At 41.5% G+C, this 24,505-nt stretch overlaps 1 protein-coding gene across 7 annotated transcripts in view; it reads right to left on the bottom strand.

The window, feature by feature from the left end:
- RUFY3 (RUN and FYVE domain containing 3) overlaps positions 1-24,505 on the bottom strand; it is a 59,598-nt gene that overhangs the window by 7,863 nt on the left and 27,230 nt on the right. For 5 of the 7 annotated variants that reach the window (XM_084519302.1, XM_084519300.1, XM_084519303.1 and 2 more), the window contains 12 exons: positions 17,990-18,163; positions 16,604-16,721; positions 14,710-14,811; positions 13,579-13,702; positions 12,862-12,923; positions 11,472-11,537; positions 11,299-11,368; positions 9,501-9,593; positions 8,668-8,748; positions 7,875-8,042; positions 6,342-6,439; positions 2,745-2,864 (listed from right to left, as the gene is read on the bottom strand). In XM_084519302.1, coding sequence (XP_084375428.1) covers positions 2,745-2,864; positions 6,342-6,439; positions 7,875-8,042; positions 8,668-8,748; positions 9,501-9,593; positions 11,299-11,368; positions 11,472-11,537; positions 12,862-12,923; positions 13,579-13,702; positions 14,710-14,811; positions 16,604-16,721; positions 17,990-18,149 — 1,262 coding nt within the window. In that variant the 5' untranslated portion in view covers positions 18,150-18,163. Of the gene's footprint in view, positions 1-2,744; positions 2,865-3,050; positions 5,242-6,341; positions 6,440-7,874; positions 8,043-8,667; positions 8,749-9,500; positions 9,594-11,298; positions 11,369-11,471; positions 11,538-12,861; positions 12,924-13,578; positions 13,703-14,709; positions 14,812-16,603; positions 16,722-17,989; positions 18,164-24,505 lie in introns of those variants that run through there. The other 2 variants (XM_084519304.1, XM_084519305.1) reach the window with 1 other exon arrangement.

The following is a 24,505-nucleotide window of genomic DNA, read 5'->3' as shown; positions in this document are numbered from 1 at the left end:
CCTAGAGCAATTGAAGCCCAATTCTAGAGCTAAAAACTTCCTCTCAGTAAAAGGCTGTTTCACATGTGTGAAGCCACAAAAGGTCAGGATGGAGAACCTAAATGTTCATGTAATTCTAGCACGAATTTGCTGAAAATAAGCCTGTTGACTGTGTCTGCAAGTCCTTAAAAAAATACCAAGCTATTCATCCGTCCTAGCACTGTCAGTCAGCACCCTGTTCAAGACATGCTTCAGCAGATGACCTGCTACATGACAGGCTGTGAAACCCAAGGCAATATCCTCACACACTTCTCAAAGCCATCCAAACACAACAGATAGACCCTTCCTCCCTCTGAGCTGTGGCAATCCTTCAAGCCCTTGTGTGGACTTGAACAGGAGAAGCGAGCCCCTGAGCTGGAAGCACGCTGTGTGCGCTGCTTCCCAGCCTGCAGTTACTTGAATGGCCTAGCCTTATCGGTAACCACAGGGTGATGCACGCTCCCTCAGACTGCTGCTCTGTGCTGCAACCCCACCGAGGCTTTTGTGTCACCTCATGCGGAGCGTGCTGCGGTACATCGAGCTGGAGGGAACAACAGTGAGGCTGAGTGCAGCACATTTGTATTCTAGAGGACAGCTGATCAGCGGGCCAAGGACAGATGAGCGAGCACATCTGAGGTCCCCGATACAGCCTGAGGAAAAGCACAACTCCAAATCCAGCCGTGGGTCACCCATCCTTTACTCTAGGGCACCGGAAAGCTCCACAATCACGGCCTGCCAGCACACAGCAGCACCAAAGCTCTTGGAGCGCACAGAACTGGGGGCTGAAGCACCAGAAATCCCATTTTCTGAAATCTTTACAAGGTAATTGGACAGTAATACGGTAGCTACAGTGAAGAACAACTCTTCCTCCAAAAGCAAAGGCTAGAAATTGAATAACATACATGCTGGTAAACACATTGGCAGGATTTGTACCACAAAACACTCATAATCCTCATTTCTGCTAAGAAAAAATATGTCTTATTAACCTCACCAGTCTCAATGCTCAAACGTTTATTTTTTTAAATAACTTGACTGCATCCTCATTAATTACAAAGCCTAACTGAAATGAGTAAAGCTGGTGGAAACTTAGATCAAGAAATTAATCTTTATCCATGTGGACATTCAAAAACAAACCACCCAGGGGAAATCTTGCTTACAATTTGATTAACACAAAATTCCTCATTTCCTCTCAAAAGGACACAATTCAAGCAAGACTACCTGCTACCCTCACTTAAATCTATCAGCGCAGCCTCCTGGTAAAGGAGGCACAATCATTTTCAAACTGCCACCTCGATCTAGCATGAGCAATGCTGTATTCAGAAAGGGGTGGATTGATGCCAAAATATACCAATTTGAAAACATCCTCCCCAGGTGCTATACTAATGCAGTTAAACTGACTTAGTGTGAGGTGCATGTGCAAAGATATTTTCCCTGCATATACCTAATAATATCACTGGACTCACCCACGCACACCTGGGACTAGCACGAGTTTCTGATCAAAGCCATTTGCTGGCTTTGTGGGCAGCCTCGGTAACTTTTTGAAACAGGAAACAAAAGAAACTGTGCCATGATAGGGGACAAAAAAAACAATGCACCCAGCAGTGCTTCCACACCATTCACTCCAGTGACCTTGCTGCAGAAGAAAGGAAGCATCATGGCTGCAGATAGAAAGACGCTCTGCTATTTTAAAATAAGAGGATTTCTGTTTTCCTCTTGTTGGTAAACTGATGACACTGCAGGGGGGAAAGCTGACAGCTCTTGTTAAGTTTCCTGTATTGGCTTCCAGCTTTTTAGTTGTCACCCAGCAAAACTGAGACCCCTGCCAGAGTGGTTCCAAAGAATGTTTATCAATATGGTGACAGTCACTTCATGTGAATATCTATATATGTGATGGCAGGGTTTCAACTAGAAAAATCATAGCGCTTTGTCGGACTGACCATCAAGATTGCTTCCCTTGCTCCTTAATCCTTCCACGATAGCCCTAGGCAAAGACATCTTTGAGCAGCAGACAAATTGTTTGCTTTTCTTGTTTGCTTCAGACTCCCTTCAGGTTGCAGGTTATGCTGCTACAAGTGAGAAGTCTGGTGTAATGTTAGATTTTGGAGAGGTCTATGTGGCTGTCAGAGGCCTGACTGCATGTTGAAGCATACAGCCAACTAACTCAAGCTCCCTAGAGCAGACTAACCTGCAACAGCATCTTGGTGCACATCAAGGACTGACCAAGCTTCCCAAACACATTTTGTACTTTGCCGTGATCTCCATCCTCCTACCTCACTAGCACTGCCAGTTCTTAAAAGAGATGGTTCTGGGCAGATGCCCAAAGTGCAGAAAGCATCCATGGAAATTTCTGTATTCAAAAAGAACACCCTGACGTTTCATTTCCATCCAAGAGATATTCTGCAGCCTGTTTCTGATATTTCCTCGCCACAAAGATTTGTACTTTCGCTTGTGAGTTCTGCTGACCACTCAGTGTTTTTTTTTTTTTTGTTTGTTTTGCGTTTCCTTGCAATCACATTTTCAACATTTTAACTTTAAAGATACCCATGTTAAAAGCCTTGCTGTCTCACAAAGCATTTCACCTCCCCACTGTTAATGTCACCTGGAATCAAAATCAGGTCTCGTCCCTCCGCCTGCAGCCCCTTCCTCCTTTTAGAACTGCCCTGCCTGCTTTTGTCTACACACAGTAAGAACAGCCCAGAAAATAAATTAGAAAAGGATCTCTTCACCGCTGCCTGGAGAGCTCTTCCACTTCTAGCTGGAGGCTGTTGATTTTGTCCCCAAACTCCTGCTTGAAGAGACGGTTGTCCTGCTGGGCCAGCTGACGGTCCTTCTCTGCCTGTCGCAATCTGGATTTGAGCCACATGAACTTGTGATAAAAAACAAAAGCCATGGTGGGGAGGAAGACCGAGTTTAAACAACAAATTAAAAAACCCAGTGAAAAGGTAAAGCCAAAAAAAGGGATGGTAAAAGCAATGGGAAGGAGGAAAATATTTTAAAGAAATGCAAAATGCAGGTGAACCAGGCAGAAGCGCTGATTTTCAATTTTTTTTATTCTATTACTACAGTTTACAGCCATTAGATGAAAAACATAAAACATCACTTTTATCCAGATTCAAAGCAAACCTCAAGTACACAGAATTTTAAGTCAAATTTGAATTTAATGTATGTTACATCTCAGCTTTACGCACGTAACTGGAACTTGCAACATAGGTTAGCTACTATATTTAGAATTAGTGCATTTTCCTGGTTTCTTCCACAGACTGTCACACTGACTCAAGCGCCCAGGCATTAGTACCCCAAAGCATCTCTGCTTCGGGCCTGACATCAGAAATTGCCAGATGCATAATTCTGTCTGATTTTAACATTGTTGTGACAGCAAACGAAACCAGCCCAATCCCCTATTCCTACAGGGGAAATTTGAGGAGAGGCAGGGGTGTTAATAGTTCTAACTCGCTACTCAGATACGCCTTGATGAAAGCTTTCACCATTTTTTTGCCCCCCGCAGGTAGTTAAAATGCATTTCTAGTAAAGGATTACTGAAGGTTAAGTTTATACTTTCAAGCATGAGACTTGGGCATCGCTTAAAGATCGAGACCTGGTCTCCAAGTCTGCTTGTGTGCGGGCGTCCATTGAACAAGCTAAGCAGTGGCACACGCTTGTGCATAGGAGGACTAGGCTGAGCCTCACAGGTTTTTAAACGTACCTAGCGAGAGTCAATAGGTATCTTTTCCCAGTTGTGTTTCAGTCACATCTGCCTCCTGCTGCCCCACGGAGCGCTATCCAACAGCGCAAAGGGGGAACTGGCACCAAAGAATTTTTACAACCATCTCACCAGAGCAAATAAACCTTATTTCACTCAAACCTCCCCAATATCATTTTCTTGAGAGAAAAACATCTCTAGGAGCACTTATAAGGTAAAGGCTGTAAAGGGCCAGCACACTGAACTTCTGTGGCCACAGGGAGGAGGATATTAATTTACAATAGTCCAAGGTACTGTTGCTTACAGTTTTGCACTAGGGTATTACAATGATAATTATTTTTCCTATCCAGAGATGTTTCCAAGCTTTAGCTGTTCTTTCACTAGCAAATTCCATGTTTGTATTGAGCAACAGAAACTTTGAAGCAAATGAAAGAAGTGTAACAGTAAAAGGCAACTCTTCCTTTTAAACCACTAACTACTCATTCAAGGAGTGGTCAAGTACCAAATTACCATTTCCACTCCCCACCACTGCACATTTTTCTTTTTATTTTGTTTGTTTCAAACACTAGAGTATAAAGATCAGATTTTTTATTTTTTTTGTAAAACACGTAACTTCCCCTTCTAGGGAGAGGAGAGACCTATCAAAAAACACCTCTCCTCAGCTTCCTTCAGTCAGGAAGAACAGCAAGGTATGTCTAGAGGGACTCATGGCAGAGGTAGAAGGCAATGCAGAGATAAGGAGGTTTTCACTGAACTTACCACTCTATCATGTTACTCTAAGACACCTAGCTACTAATTCTGGACACATGAAGTTTAAAGGAATAAGGATAAGTCCCTACCCTCCCACCAAGTCACTAAGGCAAAATCGTTGCAAGCAGTCTTGGTTACAAGAGGGCTGGTCTTCGCAGCGATGAGCTATCGAGTCGTGCCCATCTGTCTTTGACTTGGGGCTGAACCCACAGAACAGAAGTGAATGGGTAAACGGCTTGGGGTACGCACACAACTACTTTCAACAACTTCCAGGGATGCATTTTCTCCTCTACTTCACAAAAAGGGAAACACAGAAAACTAGTTGACTTTCCAGAGCTGGCCAATGCAATATCGGCTCGGCCAACGCGCCTAGTATCCATCATACATGTTGAAGACTTGTGCTGCTGTATATGGCATGCATCACCGGGATGTACAGAACCACATTCCTTACGCTTTTCTGGTGTGTTTATTGGCCAACTCATTGGTACTTTTAACACAGTTTAAATGGCAAAGTTGGGGATTTTTAATATCCGACTAAATCTCTGAAGAAAAACTCACTGATTTTAAAAACTCAGCAAATTCCAAATCAACTTTAGATGACAATTAACATTTTAACAGTTGGTTTTTAGCAATTCTCAAGTTCTTCCCTCATAAATGAGTTCTGATGTCAGAGCTGTGAGGTGACCAGACATAAAAACATCTAATGATGTTTCTGGATCAGTTTGTTTGCTGCACTATTTAAGGTTTTTGCCTGTTTCACCAAATCCTTTTCACTGTATAAGTAAGTCAGAATGAGGATGAGGAGGAAATGGAAAAAAATAGGAACAGCAAGAGAAAAAGAGCAAGTCAATTAGCTGAGAAGATACAATACATTTTAAAATACAATTTTTCTACAAGCAGACTGACCTATGTCATTAAGAGTCATAAACCCTAAAAATAAGAACATCAATTTAGTGCAATGAGCTATTCATTAAGTAAGTCTCGCACAATACATCTTGCCAGGACCTAAGGTTTCCCCTGGTTTTGCTCAAAGCTAGCAGTTAAGGCAATTCACAGAGATCAAACTTCTGAACCTTTGGCCAAACAAGAAAAAAGGGGAAAAGGAGCACTGCTCCTTGCCATATCAACCCAACTTCACTGCCGAGGCCCTCTTAATTACATGAGGGTTAATAACATGAAAGCAACACAGCCACGAGGTTGGAGCTTGTCCTGAACTAGATGGATGTCATTCCTACAGGCTATCTTCATCAACCTTTAGTGACAATCAGGCTGCCCTATCATCTTCCTTGAGGTACTTTCACGTGAGATTTTTTTCAAGCTTATTTTTCTCAGAAAGTATAAGAATCAGAGCATTTGTCAGTTCATAAAGAGAATGGTTCAAATTTTAGGGTGTGTTTGTTCTTCTTTTTTTTTTTTTTTTTTTCTTCAAAACAGTACCAGAGAGATCTGGAATAACCAAGCATCTGTAAAACTGGCCTCTGCTGTATGCTTGTCCTCCTTGCTCCCACAGCAATAGTTATCAAAAACCAGGCACTTCTTTAACTGCGTGGCTGTACTATCAGATGCATCAGTGCTATCAGAGATGGTAACTGACTGTGTAACATACAAATACGCAGCTGACACAGATAAACAAAGCTGCTACCTTTAGTACTGTTCTAGCAGTATATTTTTTAATGCAAGCCCTCCTAATTATGCAAAACACTTCTAACAGTATCTCAAAATTATCGCTGAAATTGAATCCTACTCGCTTAATGTAAAACTATTTAGAGGTGACTAAGCACTGCATTTGGGCTCTCACCTACTTCATTCATTTCAGTGTGACACTATCACTATAATGAAAACAATTATAGTAATTGTAAGTTTCATTTTTTACCTTTGTTCAAGCTGTTTAATGGTAGCAGCCATCTGATTTGTTTTTTCTTCCAAACGGCTGTTTAATTCACTCTTCTGTTTCACTCCCATATCTGAACTCTGGAAAAAAATAGCAATGTGCTTTCTGTAAGTACTGGTAAAACCAAAGTAAGCCAGGACATATCACGTGGCAAATGAAATGAAAGAGGCAGAACCCAAACAGACAGAAGGTGCTCAAAAAGCAAATGCCAGGTCAATATAGTAAGGCCAAGCATCTTGCCCTACAGGTGCAGGCTGTATCTGGGAACCCCACAGAAAAGCAATACCATAATCAGTTCTGCTTTCTGTATAATATGTAGTAATTGTAGTGATGCAGCAGCTGCTAAGATCACTCAACTGCTGTGCACAGAATGATTGGCTCAAGGAGCACAGAAGCAACACTTTCTTATTCTAAAATTCATTTTACTGTTTATTTCTGAGAATTATGTGCTGCTCTTTGCCATTATGCAGTGATGTATGTAATGATAGCATATACTTTCAAATATAAGATCGTATTGGAACAGAAGCTGTCATGGTTTAGTTTTTAACCACACAAAAGCCAGAAGATGCTTTCCCCAATGAAACATACATTTCCAAATCATTGCCAGTCTTTCTTCACAACAAACAGCATTTTCCTTTAACTCCTAACATGGTCAATTGCTTAAAACATTACAGCTTTCTGTCTTGCCCCTCAGCAGCTCACATCCTCTTTACTAAACTGAAAAAACATCACTGGGATTACAAAGCACATACAAAAGTTGGAAAGCAGTTTGAACCAAACTGCATGATTACTGCTGTTTAAATTCTTAGCTTGACCCTTGACAAAAAAACGCCTGTGGGCTCTAGAAGTGAGTATCTGCACCAACAAAAAAGTAAAACAAGGTATAAAGGGAGAGCATCTCAGAGAACTGGCAAAGCTAAAAATCTGTTTTCTACCCTGCAAAGAAAGAAACCAACATGGAACTACTGAACACCAATCAATCATGTAAATACCTGGAAAACATGCTCAACTGAAGAGTGGCCACTACTAAGATACCCTCCCCCAAATCATAACTACAGTGTGTGCACTTCACTACACTGGAGAAAATTCTATCCTTACCAATCGCAGATAATGTACTCTAACAGACACTTGTGAAGGTAACCTACGCAGGGAAACATTCCTTTCACTTAAGGCATTTTTTATTTTTTTCAATCTTCTGTTGGTTTACCAATTTGAAAAAGGCAAAAAGACTATCAGTGCATATGTCATGATAGAAATATCTTCCTTGAAGTTTCTTGCACAAATCAACTTTAACCTGAAGAATGCCAGCCCTAATGCGAGCAGCAAACAGAAACAAATGTAGAAAAAAAATATACAGATAGGGAGAAGGTTTAAACAGGAGCAAGACAGAAGTATGGTATACTGCCTGTCACCCTTCCACACCCAGTACTTTTTAAACAAGGTGGGGTGTGGAAACCAATGCCCTAAAAAAGTTTTATCTGGAATTCATCCCATTTGATTTAATTATTTTCCTACCTGCAGCTTGAAAGATAGTTCATGCTTTAGGGCCCTGAGATCGTCCAGTTGCTGCCTGAGCGCCACCAGAGCATCTTGCTTCTCACAGACATCTTTCTCCAGCATCTTCATGGCTAACTCCATTTCCTGTCTCATCCCAATCTGGACCTCCAGCTCCTTTTCCACATCCTGGAACACACAGCTCAGTCAGCACTACTCGCCAGCTTTCTTCACCATCAGTGATGTAATCACTCTTAACTGGTGCTCTTGGCAATGGAGTCACAACCCCAAAGTGTGCTGCATTGCCACAGCATCACAGTTATAGATCTGACACATCAAAAACAATTAAGGACAACAAATATGTTATTTCAATCCAATATTAAAGCCATGTAACCAGCATTAGTAGTAAAGAGTCAGAAAGCACTACCTGAGTCCATCCTGATGGAGGGGACTAGTGAAAAAGCTGGCAGACTTAATTTTCTTAAAAGGTTCTGCTCAGGCATTTTATTTTGCACCAGCTGAACACAAGGTATTGAGTAACAATCCAGATAGTGGCAATATCCTTACCTGCAAGGGGGATGCGTCAGACCTAGAAAAGCAACTGCGCTGCTCATTTTGAGAAAGAGACCTCGAACTGATAAATAGTCACAAAATTAACATTAATTCTGACAAGACTGTCTCAGATCAGAGTGAGATAGACAGGCAGAAATGACAGTAAGCCCCTGACCAAACATGTTGAGAAGTGATCATCTAGCATGGAGTAATTATGTGAAAAAGCCATTTGTAGTGAGCTTCAACCTCATGCTGCCCTTACCAGCCGCAGCTGAGTCTCTTCCTTTAACTGTTTTCGTGCCTCAGTCAGTGCATGTCCATCTGCAGTTCTGTCTTTAGTGACCTAAGGAAGAAACCCAATTAACTTGTCATTATATACGCCAGTAATCCTCACATTTGGTGATCATTTGTTTTTCCCACTTTGAAAACAAATTCTGCAAGTACCAAAACTCAGCAGCTCTACTCAGTTAATGCAGCATGCAGCTTACGTGAAGTGACTATTTCCCCATTTCCCCAAGCTGCTCAGTGCAATTCAATGAATATGAATAAAACGGACAGACTGTCTATTTTCAGATCTTAGACAATATACTACGTATGGTTACAAAGTCTCAGACAAATATCTGATGGGGTTTAAAACCCATAGCAGATTCTGTCATAGTTACTAGTACTTTCAACAAATCAAAGAAAAGATGATAGAGTATTCCAACATGGAATACTCCTTCATTTCTGAAAAGGGTAGTATTTTGGGCCAAAAAAGCAGAACTCCTACTTTCAATTTTTTTTTTGCCAACCCTTAATTAAATCATCCTTCTTCCTGTCCCTTCTGACACCTCCACCCAGCAAGCTATGAGCATGCTGTGTTAGCTTGCCGCTCTGCACATGCTCACTGTTTCATCAGCACATGCCAGGTAGGATTTACTGTGGCCAGGGTCCATCTGTTACCCTCTGCAGAAGGCCCACCTGGAGTTACCCTTACTTATTACAGATTTCCATGAGATACATAAGGAAATTAAGTCTCTTCAAAACACCTACTCTGCATCAAATTTGGGCTGGAACTGCCCAAAGGGTTCCAGAATTATCTATACACACACACACCTTACGATTGGACTCCAAGATGTAAGAACTTTCTTCTTTAACCCGTTCCATCTCTTCCTGCAGTGTAATAATCCTGTTGTTTGCAACAGCAAGCTGTGAACAAAACAGAACAACAGTAAATGTACCAAACACACAATTGGCAGGGTTTCTTTCCCCCTCTAGATAGATTTCCTGTATTAATTTGTTTACATCCCAAGTGAGAAAAACAAATAGTTGAAGTGAAAAGACGGTTCAACCCCTGTCATGAAGGCAGACCATCTGAAAGAGTATCAGTTAGCCAACAGTGGAAATCTGTCACTGGTAACTAAAACAGATTTTCCAAACCATTTCTGTCCATGTCTTCCAGTCAAGTTATTCAGTTCTAAGGGTCACTACCTGCTAGACTCTACATAACCCGTGATTAGCACAACTCAATGTAAAACCTCACTCCATTCCTCTTCCTTTGAGAGGCATAACAAAAAAAAAGTGAACATAAAAAAATAGCTTAAAAAAACACAAACAGAACTTTAGCAATAGAAATAAACAACCAGGGAGGTAGTACTTGTGTGGATTTGCTACAGCTTTGCTAGCTTGGATACATTGCTACTCAGAGCATCTGAAGTGCAAGATTTAGACATGCATTTCAGATGCTTTGAGTGTTTAAGCATTTGGGCAGAAGTGCTACTAAAAGTGCTCCTCATTACAGGAGGAAGGCTTAACTGGAAACTGAGGGTCAGCAGCACACACCACCCTTCTGAGACAAGACATTGCCTCAGAATAATTCCCCATAAAGACATCCCTGCAGAGTAACAGACTACGTGGAATGTGTGGTTAAAGTCCAAAACAACTTCCGAAAACTCCTTCTGGCTTGGTGAATTTTAACTTCTGTAAGCCTTGCACACAAGAAAAGATCAGTTACATTCCAAGAGAGACTTCACTAAGAGACAGGCAAGTTACTACAACTCAACATATACTTGACTCATTATTGTAATTAATTTCACAGATACCATGCTTAATGGACACAGCGTTCATACACTGCAGGCAATAAATCAAAAGCTATATATTATATTAGCACTAATTGAAGCCTACTGTAGACCACCTTTTCAAAATTAAAAGTTAGTCATTTTTAACTGTGGAAGTTAATTCTGAGAGTGGATATACTACCTTCCACTACTACAGCTTCTCATCGTTTGGCATACGTCCATTAGAGAAGGTGTTCAAGAATCAGACACAGACCTCTGACGAGGGTGAATGAACAAGAAAGAATTTCTATTTCATATTTATACTGCCAGGGCACTGAGATGTCCTAACCAAAGTCATTCTGCTGAGCTAAGTGACATGCTGACAGAGACGCTGTAAAACTTTTAGGATGAGAATTACTTTCACCCATTTGTCGTGGGAATTGACCTGTGAAGATTTTATTACATATATTCCATTACTAATCAACTGCAAAACCAATTTTAAGACACAGATTACACTTAAAACTCACATGCCAACTACCTTCCATGCTCAGATTGAACAATGTTTTATCCAGAAAGACTTGATTTCTTACAAATCATGACAGGCTAGACGAAAAGTTATTGCTATGTTTCAAATAATATCTTAACATAGTAGTAAACTTCTGCATCTGTCAAAAACAAATAGAAGTTTATGAAGTTTTTCATACCATTTTGATGTCTCAAACCATGTCAGCTGTATGGCATTTGAAACCACATCCATTGTACAATTTATTCTAAGACATTTTCCAAAAATCAGAAAGCATTCATAAGACTTCGGAAGGAAAAAGCAGAAACATCAGATGCTTCCCTATTACACTTACCTCCTCAGTCAGTTTAGTGTTGGATTTTTCTAAGGCATCCACTTTTGCCTGTAGGTTGTTCACCGTAGCACTGTTGAAAGGAAGAAAGCCTACATTAATTCCTTCTTTTTTTTTGTAGTCTCATTTCTATTGTGCTATACTATATAACAAAGAATAAATACATCATGCATTACCTTAAGTGTCTGTTGAGTTCTTCTACATAGTTCTTCTGGTCCAAAATAGCAGTTATCTGACCATCCCTGGGGAAAAAAAAAAAAAATCACTCAGCTCAGCCAGAGCATAGTCCTTTCATATCTAAAACCAATGACTGTGTGGCGTGTTTGTGGAGGCCCCAAGCAGATCAGAAGGTCTTCTCCACCAAGCCAAAAGATGATGAGACAGAGAGGAGCCAACCCCAAGTCATTCAGCCTACTTTTAGCATGCACATATCTAACTATGCTACCCACCCTGATCACCCCACAGGGGCTTCTGGCCCTGCTACACACTCCACAGAGGGATGGAGGCAAACCATCATTCTGAATGCTTACATGGACAGAAAGACAAGCTGAAGAGGAAATAGCACAATTTCTCTTTGATCCTAAACCTCAGTATTTGTATTAATAGACCTAAGAGACACCATTAAAGGTCTAAGAGGAAATGCAGCCAACTGTTAATGTTCAACTAGACAACATTCAGGCAGTTTGTCACACATGAAACGGAAGGATTAAGGCAGAAAATGTTTTAGTGAGTACAAAACTATTTTGAATTAAAAAACTGCTTTGTACTACTTTTATATGGGACAAGAGTTATGTTATCTTGCCAAAATTCATTCAAGGAAAGCCATCAACAAATGTGCTTTTTTGCATGCATTTTCAGCAGGAAATCCTAACTAAAGAAGAGATCTAGAAATGAAACTACAGATAAAATAAAGGCAATCAAAACACCAGACCCTGAGGTACAATAATTAAACATGTACTTGATTTCAAAATGGCAGAACCTCTTAAATAGGAAGAAAGAGTCTCAAAAGTCTCAGAAAACCACAAGACTGGATCGGTGTATCAGTGTACCCACAGTATTTTTCAAGATCTTGCTCTGAAAGTTGCATAGCTACATTTGTGTACACTGGCACAAGTATTCAGAACTATTACACTTATGATCAGTTCCAAGTGGAGAATTTATTTAGGGATGGTATGGTGCCAAAAATCAACTGCTATCCTGCCAGCTGCACAACTGGTAAAGGCTACTAAGCTGCTTACCAAAAAGGTTTTCAAGAATGGCAGACCTAACTCAGCAAAGGGTCACTGTTAAGGTATTGTCATCTTCCTAAACTGCCAGTTAATAAAGAACACAGAACTCCTGGGACACCTTCCCCTCCCCTGCCACCTCCCAATACTTCCAGTATCTTATGTATACATTGCTTTTTCATAGAGGAACAATTCACTCTAAGCAATGGTTTAGTGAAAAATTTAACAGCTTGCAGGGCAACTTGAAATACTTGAAAAGTCATCAAGAGATAACAATTTAACTTGAAAACTCAAAAGGTTATCGGGAGATGACAAGCAGGACTCTCATGCGTGTGCTTACCCTTCATTGCCTTTTGTGCTGTTCCCATCTTTCAAATACATCGAGAAATCAATAACTCCAACCTAGGGAAAAAAAACGCATTTTACATCAAATGATTCTCTTAAGAAGAAACACTGTTATGTGTGCTATGGAAGTTCAGGGTCGTTCAGTTAGAACATCAGCACATGTTGTATTATAAACAAAGATTCATTATACCAGTAATTTAGCCAAAATGAAGGAAAACATACCCTTGTTCACGCAAGAATATGCTAGCAGAAACAGCAAGCTAGCAAGCAGGTCTTAGGAGATAAGGACAAACATTATCATCACTAGAACCATACATTGCTTATGCAAGCTGTAACGTAAGTGCACGTGGGCCTTTTCTCTTTTGTTTAATGGCTACATTGATCTAGTCATATGGCAGGAGTGAACTACAAGATCAGTCCGCTTCTCCCCCCCCTTTTTGGGAAAGTCCATCCCAGCACTCTGCTTTATCTTCTTCTGCATTTCACACCACAGCAATCCAAATGCAGACCGCATGAAAGCATAACAAAGAGAAAACCCAAATCTTGAATCTCTGATGCCAGCTAACTGATGAACACTATAATGGTAGCAAGCTTGTATTAGTCTTAAATCACTTATAGAAAAAAGATATGAATCTCAGATAAACAAAGTCCTCTACAACAGAAAATTAGTCCAATTTAAATGAGCAGAAAAAACATTAACAGAACCCAGTACCTGTGAATCCAGGTCTTCTCCTTTCATGCAGAAGTTTGCATCAATGACATTCAAACCTACTAGCAGGCCGGCAATGATCGCACCTTCTTCTTCCATCATTAGTGCATTAGGCTCATAAAATTCACTGCAGGATGGACAACAGGAGAAAACAAGTGTTGCATCTTTTAAAATTCGACCAGAACAAGGCCAACTAGAATGGCTTTTCTGGTATTTCATACAATAATAAAACAAGCTCAGGCTTAACAAAAATCAGGCAATAACACAAACTACACAGAAGTGTAGTCCTATCAAACTGATGCTCTGACCAAACATCTCCCAGCACAGTACATCTTGGGGTGAGGCAAAGACCCAGTAAGTAGGAGATCTGGGCTTTCAGCTGTTAGAAGGTGATGCAAAGTAAGCATGAAAGTTGAGCGATATCAGAGCACAGTGAGGATTCAAGATTGAGGCTTAATGTTAGAGTTTTACAAATAGCATACTTTTACTGCTCCATCAAATACTTCTCTAACATAAGACACCACATTTTCCAGTGGACAATAGAAAGTTCTCCTTTCCAGCCCCAAGTCAGCTATGGATTTGCATGGACAGACAACAACAACAACAAAAACCTACTTGTTTACGTACAGAAACATTAACATATTTATTAAATCCTACTACTTAATGTAATCATAGCAGCTCTAATCTATGGACTTGCAATTACCCTAAAAACTAACTGCTGTTTTATGAATGGGGAAGCAGACAGAGAGTAACAAAATGACTTGTTCTGAGTCAGATGCTAATGAAGTGACAAGGTCAGAAACAAGTCCAGGGCCAAGATCTCACAAACGAGAATACTGCATCCCATCTATACAAATATTTCACCCAAGTCACTTCTTTGGAAACAAAATTTTTATTTATTCTAACAGACAGACACTTGAGACAATAAGGATGGCAAAATGGCAGCTCCTGAATGAAAAAAGAATATTAAACTTTTTTATTCCTTCAAAGGAAGCTCTACATTTCACAAACATTACCATCACATCAGGAAGAGTACACACACCCTTACCTTTTGGGTGTAAAAGATCTTTAAAAAAAAATATCTTACAATAGGGCAAAAGGGAACCTTATCTAATCTGAGAGTTCACTACTCACCTGAGAAGATCCTTTCTGTTAATCAAGGCCTTCATGTATTCTGAAAGCTTCTTCTGCATTAGAGCCAGGCGAAGCCAAGCTCTTCCTCTACCCACAGGTGTCCTACAACAGCAAGAAACGAAGGAGTTACACACAAACTGCAATACATATCCACAGACAGCTTTAATAATCCTATTGTGTCTGAAGTTTCTGCACCTTGAAGATACAGCTGCCATTGATGACAAGAGGGATATACAAGGTATTTAAGCATGAATAGTTACAGACAAGTTTGTCATATAATCATAGAATGGTTTGGGTTGGGAGAAGGCTTTATAGAGATCACATAGTACAAGTTATGTAAACAATTATCTAAAGAATTATCACTGCTTCTTCCCTAATCCTGTATTTGTTACTATCTTAACAATATTTTCCTGACTTCACTGGTGCTGGATGGTACTACACAGAAGGTGATTTACTGAAGCAGATGAACTCTAGTTCAAATGCAGTTTTGTATACGGCAAATCAGAAGAACGTGTGTATATTCAGCTCAACACCAATGCCCAGGCATCATTTCTTCAGGCAGGTGTTAAGCCTGCTGAGAATCCACAAAGACAACAAAATCACAAATTCACCAGTGTTCTCTTCAAGTGTTTTGCTCATGAACGCACTCACAGGATGCAATAGCGTATAGTCACAGCCCTTCCAGCCCTTCTCCCCATTTCTCCTGACAATCTGAAGCACACAGCTTTAAAAAACATGAGAACTGATATGCTGCATCACAGCTCTGGCTCCTCTACCCTGATACTGGCCAGGAGCCAGTATCAGATGCTCTAAAGGAAGGTGTTAAATCCCCCCGTGTTGAGCAGTACCCTGATTAGAAGGAAATTTCAGTCTCCAGCAGTCAGCTGTCTTATAGCAAGCAGCACGTGGAGCACTTTATTTTCTAATCTTAACCAGTATAATAGCAATTGCCCGTGGAAGTTATCTTCGCTATTCCCTGTTGTGGTCTTGACCTCACTAACGCATGACACTTCATAACCCAAGGGTTAGTATGTATACAAGACCATGTTTTAGAGACCTCTTCCAAAGCTGTCCTTTATTTTATGTCATGTTGCAGTTTTCTGGTACAACAGGAAAAGGTAACAGGAGCTCTGGCATGACACTCCTAGCGCTCCACGCTGATCTTGTAAGCTGTTCCAGGCAGAATCCTGCACAGTCCTCCAGTACAAGCACCTGTCCATATATACTTCGCTAGTTACTAACCCAAGAGAAGCTGCTATTGAATATATTCACCCTTTTTTTGAGCAAGGATGATCTGATTCTTAGTCATGACGCTCATACCAAAGTTTACTCAAACTTTTTAGCTATTTTCTAGACTGAAACCCTTCACACTAACAATTTTTTTAGTAAAGGAATAAGCAAACCTCAATGGGATATCTGAGATGACTATGCAACTTTTAAGAGCAATATATCCTCAAAGAGGTTTCTTTACCACACACTAACATCTTCTCCACCTCTGTGAGCCTTCCTTTTACACAAACTTTACAAGTTCATCTGAATTTATTTAAAAAGAAAAATGACCTCTACAACTTCCCTTCCAATTCCCTTCCTCTGCAGTCAGGGAGTCAGTAAAGACTGACACGTTCCTAAGACACATTGCTAACCATAAATGAGTGACAAGCAATGTACTATTGTCCATGAAACCCTTGAGCTTAATATAAGAAGTAACATATCCTTTTCTTTCCTTCTGTAGTTCCTTAATTAAGGGAAAAAAAAAAAAGACTGAAGAACCATTTATATCAACAGAACATGGCAGACAGATTCCTGATTATGTTTGTCCCCCCTTCTCTTTTTCAGGATCCTTCTTACAATTAAAAAGAAAAAACTTATTTGTGCAGTAAAAGACTATACTTACTTCAGACCTGGGAGATCCTTAACACTTGCTGTAATCTCTGCAGCTTCAGGAACAAGTTTTTCTACTAGTTCTAGAGGTCCCCAAAATGACTTATTTTGCCCAAGAAAAGTCTTTTTGGCTGGAAAAGGGAAAGATATAAAATTAGTCCATTAAGCCTTTGTTGACTATCTGCATTCTCAAACAAGGTCAGAAGCCAGTGAGCAGTTGACAGAAAGATTCTACTGGGCAAGTACAACAGATCACTTTTTATGCTCAAGTGTGGCAATTACTGGCATCATTCAAATAACACAACAGGAGCTTGAGATGGACGCCAGAAATAATTTTATACATCCCAGATACTGCAAAACAACACCCAGTGATAACCAACAGCTGAGATTCAGTGCTAGTGGCAAAGGTTGCTCTCAGTGTCCAAGTTACATGTTGCGTGTGCAGTAGTTTTCCCTCACTGTCCATCACATTACATAGAAGAGAATTGCATCACTTTGAATCCACTCTTTTGCCACAGCTTCCAGAGGCTTCCCTGTACATCCTTTCCTCCTTCAGGAAAGGTTTCTAGTAACCACTACATTTCAAAACTGGAAATTAATTTGCTTCTTCCATAGTTTTACTGCTACTTCACAGCAGCTGTAAGGAAACTGAGAACTCAGTTAACTTAAAACCTGCAGTAGGGACACCAGCAAACAGATAAACAAAGCTGAGGAGTATGAACACTTCTCCCTTGCACAACGTTACCTTACCCAGCACAGGAATCGCTTCATCAGCACATAACACTGAACTCAACTAATAAAGCAGCACCGCAGGATGTACATACAGGTGCTGAGAGGGAGTTTAATATCCCCTACTTTTCATCCCAAGCTACTATCAAGCAAGGGCGGCAAATGAAGTAGCATGATACTGGGCAGTTTAAGTTGTGACTCCATATTGTAAATATGAATATATGCTCTGCCTGCCATTTTAAAAAGCAGCCTACACGACAAGAGCTGCACACAGCCCAAATCTGCAATTTTGAGAGAACTAAGAAACTATCTCAGCATTACATCTCCACTTCCAGCAAGAGGACCATTGCCCCTCTGAACCATGAAGACATACAAAAAAAAAAGTGGCGTTGTGATCTTGCTGAGGAGCCAACTTTATTCCTAATGACTTCGTCATATTTGAGTCACATCTGCAATGCTGTTATAGGAAGTGACAAGCAACATCAACAACTGAACTTTTCACCTGCGCTATTACATCTCCAGCAGACACACGTCAGCTGTGATCATAACAGACATCCTGCTCTCTTCAGCCTGCTGCTGAATACCAAACCAGACCCTGAAACAAGGTTGCTCTTTCTTGCTCCTATGCTACAACCAACAGCCCAGGAGGACTCCTCTCAAGGAAGGTTACCTTTCAAGCCATGTTTAAGGCAATGTTCCATCACAACGAAGAACTGCTGAAGAGGTGCATAGTCAGAGTCCAGCGTCCTGCCCAGATTAAGTGCAGATTCGATCAACCCCTTGATACTCAGTTTTGCCATGTTCATCAGGTTCATGCGTTCATTAGCCATGAGATAATTAGGATCTATGGAAAATAGAAGAAAAATACTGTTGAGTAACAGAAGTTATTCTTAGTACAATAAGATACCCCATCTCCCTCTTTCTGTCCCCCAGCTTGAAGATGTTTTTAATGGCAGTGACAGTTTGATGAGAGGTGCTCTCCACAGGTCTGTTCTTGAGAAAAGTCAAAATTAACTAGCACTTTATGATGAAAGCCATACTGATGTGGGAGTAGGTGATATATCAAGGGTTTCCTCAATACTTTCGCTACAAAATCCTTAATTTTTCAAGAAATCAGTTTGAAGGCTGATGATAATATTGTGCTTTCCATCTTGACAAGGTGTTACTGAATGTTACGGCTGTCACTTGCTCTAGCTCGAATCCCCAGCTACATCCAGCAGCTACAATCCAGCAAGAACTCTGCAGAGGTGATTTTTTCTTCAACCTACAGCCAACCATGAATCCTCTCACACTTAATCCATCAATGTTCTTCTCTATCAAGTCTTGCATCTTTCATGACTTTTTCTTTTTTTATTTGGGTGTAACAGAGCTAATTCACCTTGCCTACAGGCCTCATGCCCCACAACCTGCCTCTGGCACAGCACAACATGCCAATGCCAACACAAAATGCCTCTCTTCCCAAACACCTTCCCTTCCAACACCTCAAGAAATGAACTTTTTTACAGCATTACCGTCCTGTAACCAGAATGAAACTGTCATACATCCACAATACAGCTTGCTCAAGCTTTAGGCCTGGAGACACACAGTAACAGAGACAAATCCTTGCTGTTACAATACAGAGTTGCATCAGCTGCAAGTCTTCTGTTTGCCTCTGCTCCACCTGCAATCTCATACCCAATTTTTGAGCTCAAGTTCCTCAGCACAAGCAGCAGCTCCGTCCTTGTAAGGCCCATTTATTCTGGGGTGCTGTAGACAGCGGCAGACCTTTGAGCCAATCTACCACCTTCGCCACTGAGTTTATTACACCTAGCAGAAAAAAGGTGACCACAGAGCATCTAAGGCTGGATGCGCACCCAGTGCTTAGATGTGTCACCCACTGTACTAACAAAACATGCTTGTGCTCAGCAAGCAATTAAAACAAGTAAATACCCGAGATGGAAATCCTTGAAGGATTTCAAGAAAAACTGTATTTCTGTTGCAGAGAATGCAGAGGAAAGTAAGGCTAAGTTCGATGGAAGAAGCCATGAAGATAACTACAAACCTCAGCAGTGGAAGAATTGACTTGGCTGCTGCTGCTACCACCCAGCACTACCACTTACACCCATGAAGTGACTCTCGCTGCCACTGAGAGGCTTCTCAAGCTCTTTTTGGCTGCTCAGAGATTCCCTCTCCTCAATGCTCAGACAGCTTAGAAGGTTCCTGTGTCTCTCGCCTTGAAACATCCATCATTGTTGAGGAGGAGATGCAACCCCCATTCTCAGTGGATCTCCTCCCCAAGTAAGCTCCTGCAGAAGCCTGGGTTTGTCTTCAGCACGTCTGCCACTGACTAGGCATCAAACCTCTGCCAGACACGTAGCCTTGAGCTGTCTGGGTTTGTAACAGCTCCCGTATCCCCCTGCCCATAGCAACATGAGGGACAATTTCTCATCCTCTAAGACGTAACAACCTAGCCAAAAGGGCTATGTTTTCCTCAGACTGCTGCCGCCTCCTTTAGCAGCTGTTGTGCTGATGAAAGGCATCGTCCTGCTTCATCACGGCGCCGGTACTGATGAGCCCAGTTGCTCGTGTGTGGGCGACTACAGCCTCCTCGTCATCTCAAACATCCTACCACTGCAACGAGGCATCTTGTCAGTATCCACCACCCAGAAACAAAGCAAGGAGCAAAACTTCACAGAACTATAAAGGGTATTAGAAATCACACTGATCCTCCACAAGAGCAGCAGCTGCTGCTGTGTGATTGAGACTTCCTGTGCCAGCCAAAGGAGGCAGTGAAAGGCACCTCGGGGTTAGGAGAGGAAAAGCAACTGCTGAAGTGCAGACAGCCGTCCCCAGTCAAAGAACCAGAGAAATTATACAAGGGGATCAAAAGAGAGTATTTGTGAAACCTAGGAGCCAGCAAAACCTGGGAACAAGCCGAATCTGCCTCTGAAGCACTCCACATTCAGGTTCCCACGGCTCCAAAGCTAGCTGGCACTCCACGTCGTGATGTCTGGGTACTGCTGCTTAGTTTTGCATGGCCTGTCTGCTAGCGGATGGGCTGCTTTTATCAGGGATGCTGATGGCCCAAGAAATACTCAGACCTAGCTCTGTGGCAATTGAGCTAGTAACAGTCAAGTAGCACCCGTTAACGTTAAGGGGTGTGAAAAAATCCACAGTCCAGGGGGAGAGACAGAATCACAGAATCACAGAATTTCTAGGTTGGAAGAGACCTCAAGGTCATCGAGTCCAACCTCCAACCTAACGCTAACAGCCCTCCACTAAACCATATCCATAAGCTCTACAACCCATCAGGGCAGCTGCCACCACTCAAACCTGGTACCGCAACTGCTTTGGTTTAGTCTCTTCAAGCATGTTAGGACAAGGCCTCTCTCTTCTCCCTTTTCTTCTCCAAGATCAAGCAGTACCCGAAGCCGTCTTCTCTAAATTTCACTGGAACCATCCTGGCAGGTCCTGCACACAGCAGCTCCAGCAGTGAAGCCATCCAAAGGAGAAGGAGAGCATGGAGCCAGTGCTAAGCAATGCACTGGCTGAAATCACCATTAATCGACAGCCACGAGTCTCATTTCACTCCAGGCCACATCTGCTGCCACAGAAGAGTGTCTTCGTTTTCAGAGAAGCACCAGACAAGTTCAGCTGGTCCTGTGTCTCCAGCCAGTCTTCTACTGCTGAGGGACAGAGCAATCGAGGCTCCTGGCGAGTTACGTTTTAACTCTACACTCTTCAAGCACTGATTGATTTGGCTCCCAGCTTATAAAAAGTCTGGGACAAGGCATTTGCAATTTATTTTCACAGTTTAGGTAACTTAAACCATTCGTTTAGCAACAAAATCCTTGCAAGAGCATTGGACTGTAGAAAGATGTAATTTAGTGGGTGAGTTTTATTGCTTTTGCAGAACTACTACTATTTTAAACTGATAGATTTGGCTCTTAAATTGAGCAGAATACCTGTTTTATGATTTGCAATCCATTTTATGATTTGCTGCGTAGCTAGGAGAACAGCCACCATTACTAGAAATGCAGGCCCAGGAAAATAAAATAAAAAAAAAAAAAATCAGATGCAATATAACACCAAATTGATTGCAAAAACATAATTTTTGTACATGCAGTTAAAAATAGATTCAGCACTCCTGAGTATTCCCTTCTGTGCACTTCTGGATGATGCTAATGAATGCCACCTCTGACTACATCCATCACAGTTGCCTTGTAAGAGCACACGACTGTCACTGCAGCATTTGCTTCTACCACAGCGGGCTGTAGGCACAAAATTACATTTTGCTTTGGTTCCGTGGCTCAAACCCCTTCCAAAACCACCTCATCTACAAAGAAACAGCCAGCTCCCTCCCGCAGGACTTCTGATATAGTTTTACTCCATCTACAGTGGACTAGACTGAAATCTTGTCAATAATCACAGCTTCTAGTTCTTCCCTATTGGGGCAGCAGCAAGACACAGGAAGAAGGAGAGAGCTTCTATCCTTCCTTACCAGCATTTTTTCCCCACTGGCCAAGGCGTGCCTGTAAGTAAGGGAGCCCTGTCGCAGTATCGAGCTGTGGGATGCTTCGATCGCATCAGTAGCAGGGCCGGCATCCAAAGTGATTCTGCTCAAGCGGCAAATCAATGGCTAATGCAAAATTAAAGAAACCTTGCAAGATACCTACACAGAAAACGTTACTCAGGCTACGGCTATCAGCTTATTTGAATTAGGATCGATTCCAACTACACTGTTCAGAATTCAGGTGCTATTCCACTCACAGGAAACCATATACATTTCTTCCAGTACCAAGAGTTGCTGCCTCATGCAGACCTATGCTAAGGTCAAGGGTACGCTATGCTTTTTGAGGCAAGATGCGTGGTTTTCCACGAGTCAGAGGTCTGTGACTGCCGTGTATCAACCAGCATCAACGCGACACTAATTAAAAAAGAAACAAAAAAATGTGCATGAAGCACGGTCAAGGTAACTACATTCTTTCAACACCTCTAAAGGATAAGAGGTGATGAAGATGCAAGCTGATGAAAGCACTTAATTAAAAAAGGGAAAGCTGGGCCATGTATTAAGACTAAAACACAGTCACAGTCTGAAGAACTGTAACACCATATCACTGAAAAATGTTTTAATCGCATTGACTAATTAAAGGCAGCTTCTTCATTAGTCTGTTGTGAATGATGGTGCTCTGTGTATGCACCTTATCCAAGACTTTCATCCTGTAAATAAATCAACTGTCATGTGGTATAAAAGCGCATAAAATCCCAAAGACTTATTCCAAAAATAAAATCCTAAATAACAAATACCTTTGTTATACGTGCTGCAACACACACAACATTGAGTTTGAGTCTAAGTCATTTTTACTTGCATGCCATGCTCTTTCATACACTAAGACTGTCAAGACAGCTTCAAGTCAACCCAACCATTTTCTGCTCTGACAACCTGAATCTGACACCAAGCTGAGATTCTCACTTCGTGCCAATACCTTCTCCAACTTTCTCTCTCTGCCATTAACTGCAGATAGCTCAACCTGTGTTGACCATAAATGTCACGTTGTGAACTTTAAGAATAAAGCCTTGGTCCTTACACTTGGCCTTTCAATGTGGTCTGGATTTCAATCCAAGTAATCTTAAATTCTCCAGACAATTTTGCTATTTAAAAATCATAGCTTCTACAGAACAGACCTACCGTGACCATGCAGTGGTCATGATTGCACTGGGCTTGCATCCCATTAAAATGTCAGGTATTAAATAATCTGCTCATCCTGTTTCCCTAAAACACTAAACTCTCAGGTTTTTGAAGATGTGTAACTCTGCCATAATCATTTACATGCAAACTGCATGAAAAGCAAACCATTCCTGAGAAGCTTCTAGGGAAAAAAAAAAAAAAAAAAAAAAAGCTTTCAAAAGCATCCAAGAACTTCAGGAACCCCACCATTTTTAAGAAGGTAAAATATATAACTAGGAACATAAAAAGTCAAAGGAAAAGTCAACGCAATATTGGATCTCAAAAGCTTAAGCCGTGACTGTGCTTCCAGGGACTTTCCTCCTAGCGACAATAAATTTTATCACTCCTCATCCTGAATTCCTGTAACAGATTTAAGAAGAAAATAAAGCCAGAACTTTGATCAAACACAGGGACTCATGAAATACTCTAAGTGCAAACATGTCTGCTCAAAGCAGTGCCTATTGATTAGCAAGGTTGTCCACATACTGAACCCATTTTAAAAGTCAAGAATCCAAATTTCCAGCAATCTGACATTTATAAAGGCTGCTGCTGTGCACAAGCAGAGAAATAACTTTTGAGCAGTTCATGCTGCACTCGGGTTAACTGAGATATGTGGTAATGATGAAGCACTGGCTTTCACAGCAAACCAGCCAGCAGTGAGTTTCAGTTAAGCAAATTCACATTAGGAAAGACATTAGTTCTAGCTGCTCGGGCTTTGAAATCATGAACACATGTATAATTTGAAATAAATGCAAATTAAATAAACTTGAAATAAATCCCTAGATAAATTAAGGACTTAAAATGACTTTTTCCATGCCTCTGTTCTGCCATGCTACATGATGCAGAAGGTGAGAAAATGCTTCTCAAAAAGCTGAAGCTGTCTCTCTGCATATTACTGACAGGGAGTCCAATAACCTTCCTTGCCACGAGCCTGAGCACATCAGCAATCGCCATCCTTGTGGTCAAAGCCACAGAGGGTACAGGCACCTACCTGCACACCAGCTGCCCCAGGGCACGGCCTGGTACCCAAATTCAGGCTGACAGCAGGGGCCTGTGCAAACAGACTGACTTATGGTCAAGGTAACCACGCCGTGGCCATCTCCTCATTGCCACCCCAGCTTTAGCGGCAGCTGTTTCCAGCTGAATGGCTCGCACAGTGAGCTGGCGGCCAGGGGAGTACCTGCACCCCGAGCTGTTTGCTTTTGGCATCTGATCCAGAGTCTGTCAGTCCTGATGGACAAATAAGTTCAAGCAAGCTCAGGCTGTTTCAATACTGCAAAAGCAAACAGGAGTTAAACATCCGTGTGTATCTTTTCAGCTTCTATCTCAGCTGGAGCTTTCCTGACACTCCCTTATATCCAAAGTCCTCATCTGCCTTCTTCTGCAGCACACTTCCCTGCCTACCACGGCCAAGAAGAGGGGATACACAGCTTCTGCTTACCGCCAACTCGCTCCCTCAGAGGTAAGCAGCAACTAAAA

The sequence above is a fragment of the Aythya ferina genome (genome assembly GCF_964211825.1).
Source record: "Aythya ferina genome assembly, chromosome: 4".
Lineage (NCBI taxonomy): Eukaryota > Metazoa > Chordata > Aves > Anseriformes > Anatidae > Aythya > Aythya ferina.
This window is presented reverse-complemented; position numbering and strand designations above follow the sequence as displayed.